The 678-nt window shown below is 63.3% G+C and overlaps 1 protein-coding gene across 1 annotated transcript; it reads left to right on the top strand.

The window, feature by feature from the left end:
* Positions 1–238: 238 nt before the first annotated feature.
* LOC115285080 (B1 bradykinin receptor-like) lies at positions 239–672 on the top strand (the record flags this gene model as incomplete). The annotated part of the gene is made up of 1 exon (XM_029931470.1): positions 239–672. A coding segment is annotated over exon 1 (430 nt), but the record flags the coding sequence as incomplete, so codon positions are not given.
* Between the last annotated feature and the right edge of the window lie 6 nt (positions 673–678).

Raw genomic sequence — 678 nt, 5'->3', positions numbered from 1 at the left:
TTTTCCTGTGTACCAGGGGTCAGCAAACTTCTCAAAGGGAGCAGACGGCAGGTGTCTTCAGTTCTGCAAGCCGCACAGTGTGGCAAACGCACGACACAAAAGCAGCCTCGGCCGGCATGTAAGTGAGCAGGTGTGGCCGTGTGCTGATAAAACTTTATCTTCCAAAGCCCAGCGGCCCTCGGGTCGTGGTCGGCTGCCTCCTCCAGGTTATGCCGCGTGCTGGTCGTTGCAGGTCACCGTGGATGGCGTCCCGGACCCTCCTGGAGTTCCTGTCCCTGAACCGGAGCCAGCTCCCACCTGCAAACGCCACGTCCTGTGACGTCGATCGGGAAGCCTGGGGCCTGCTGCACAGACTCCTGCCGACATTCATCGCCGCCGTGTGCGCGTGCGGCCTGCTGGGAAACCTGTTTGTGCTGTCCGTCTTCCTCCTCTCCCGGCGGCGGCTGAGCGTGGCCGAAATCTACCTGTCCAACCTGGCCGCCTCCGACCTGCTGTTCGTCTTGGGCCTGCCCTTCTGGGCACAGAACATCTCGAACGGGTTCAGCTGGCCCTTCGGAGCCCTCCTCTGCCGCATCGTCAACGGGGTCATCAAGGCCCATCTGTTCATCAGCATCTTCCTGGCGGTGGCCATCAGCCAGGACCGCCACCGCGCGCTGGTGCACCCCGTGGCCAGCCGGC

Source organism: Suricata suricatta, unplaced genomic scaffold (genome assembly GCF_006229205.1).
Source record: "Suricata suricatta isolate VVHF042 unplaced genomic scaffold, meerkat_22Aug2017_6uvM2_HiC HiC_scaffold_38783, whole genome shotgun sequence".
Lineage (NCBI taxonomy): Eukaryota > Metazoa > Chordata > Mammalia > Carnivora > Herpestidae > Suricata > Suricata suricatta.
The sequence above is the reverse complement of the archived record's forward strand: the minus strand, read 5'-3'. Positions and strand labels throughout refer to the sequence as shown.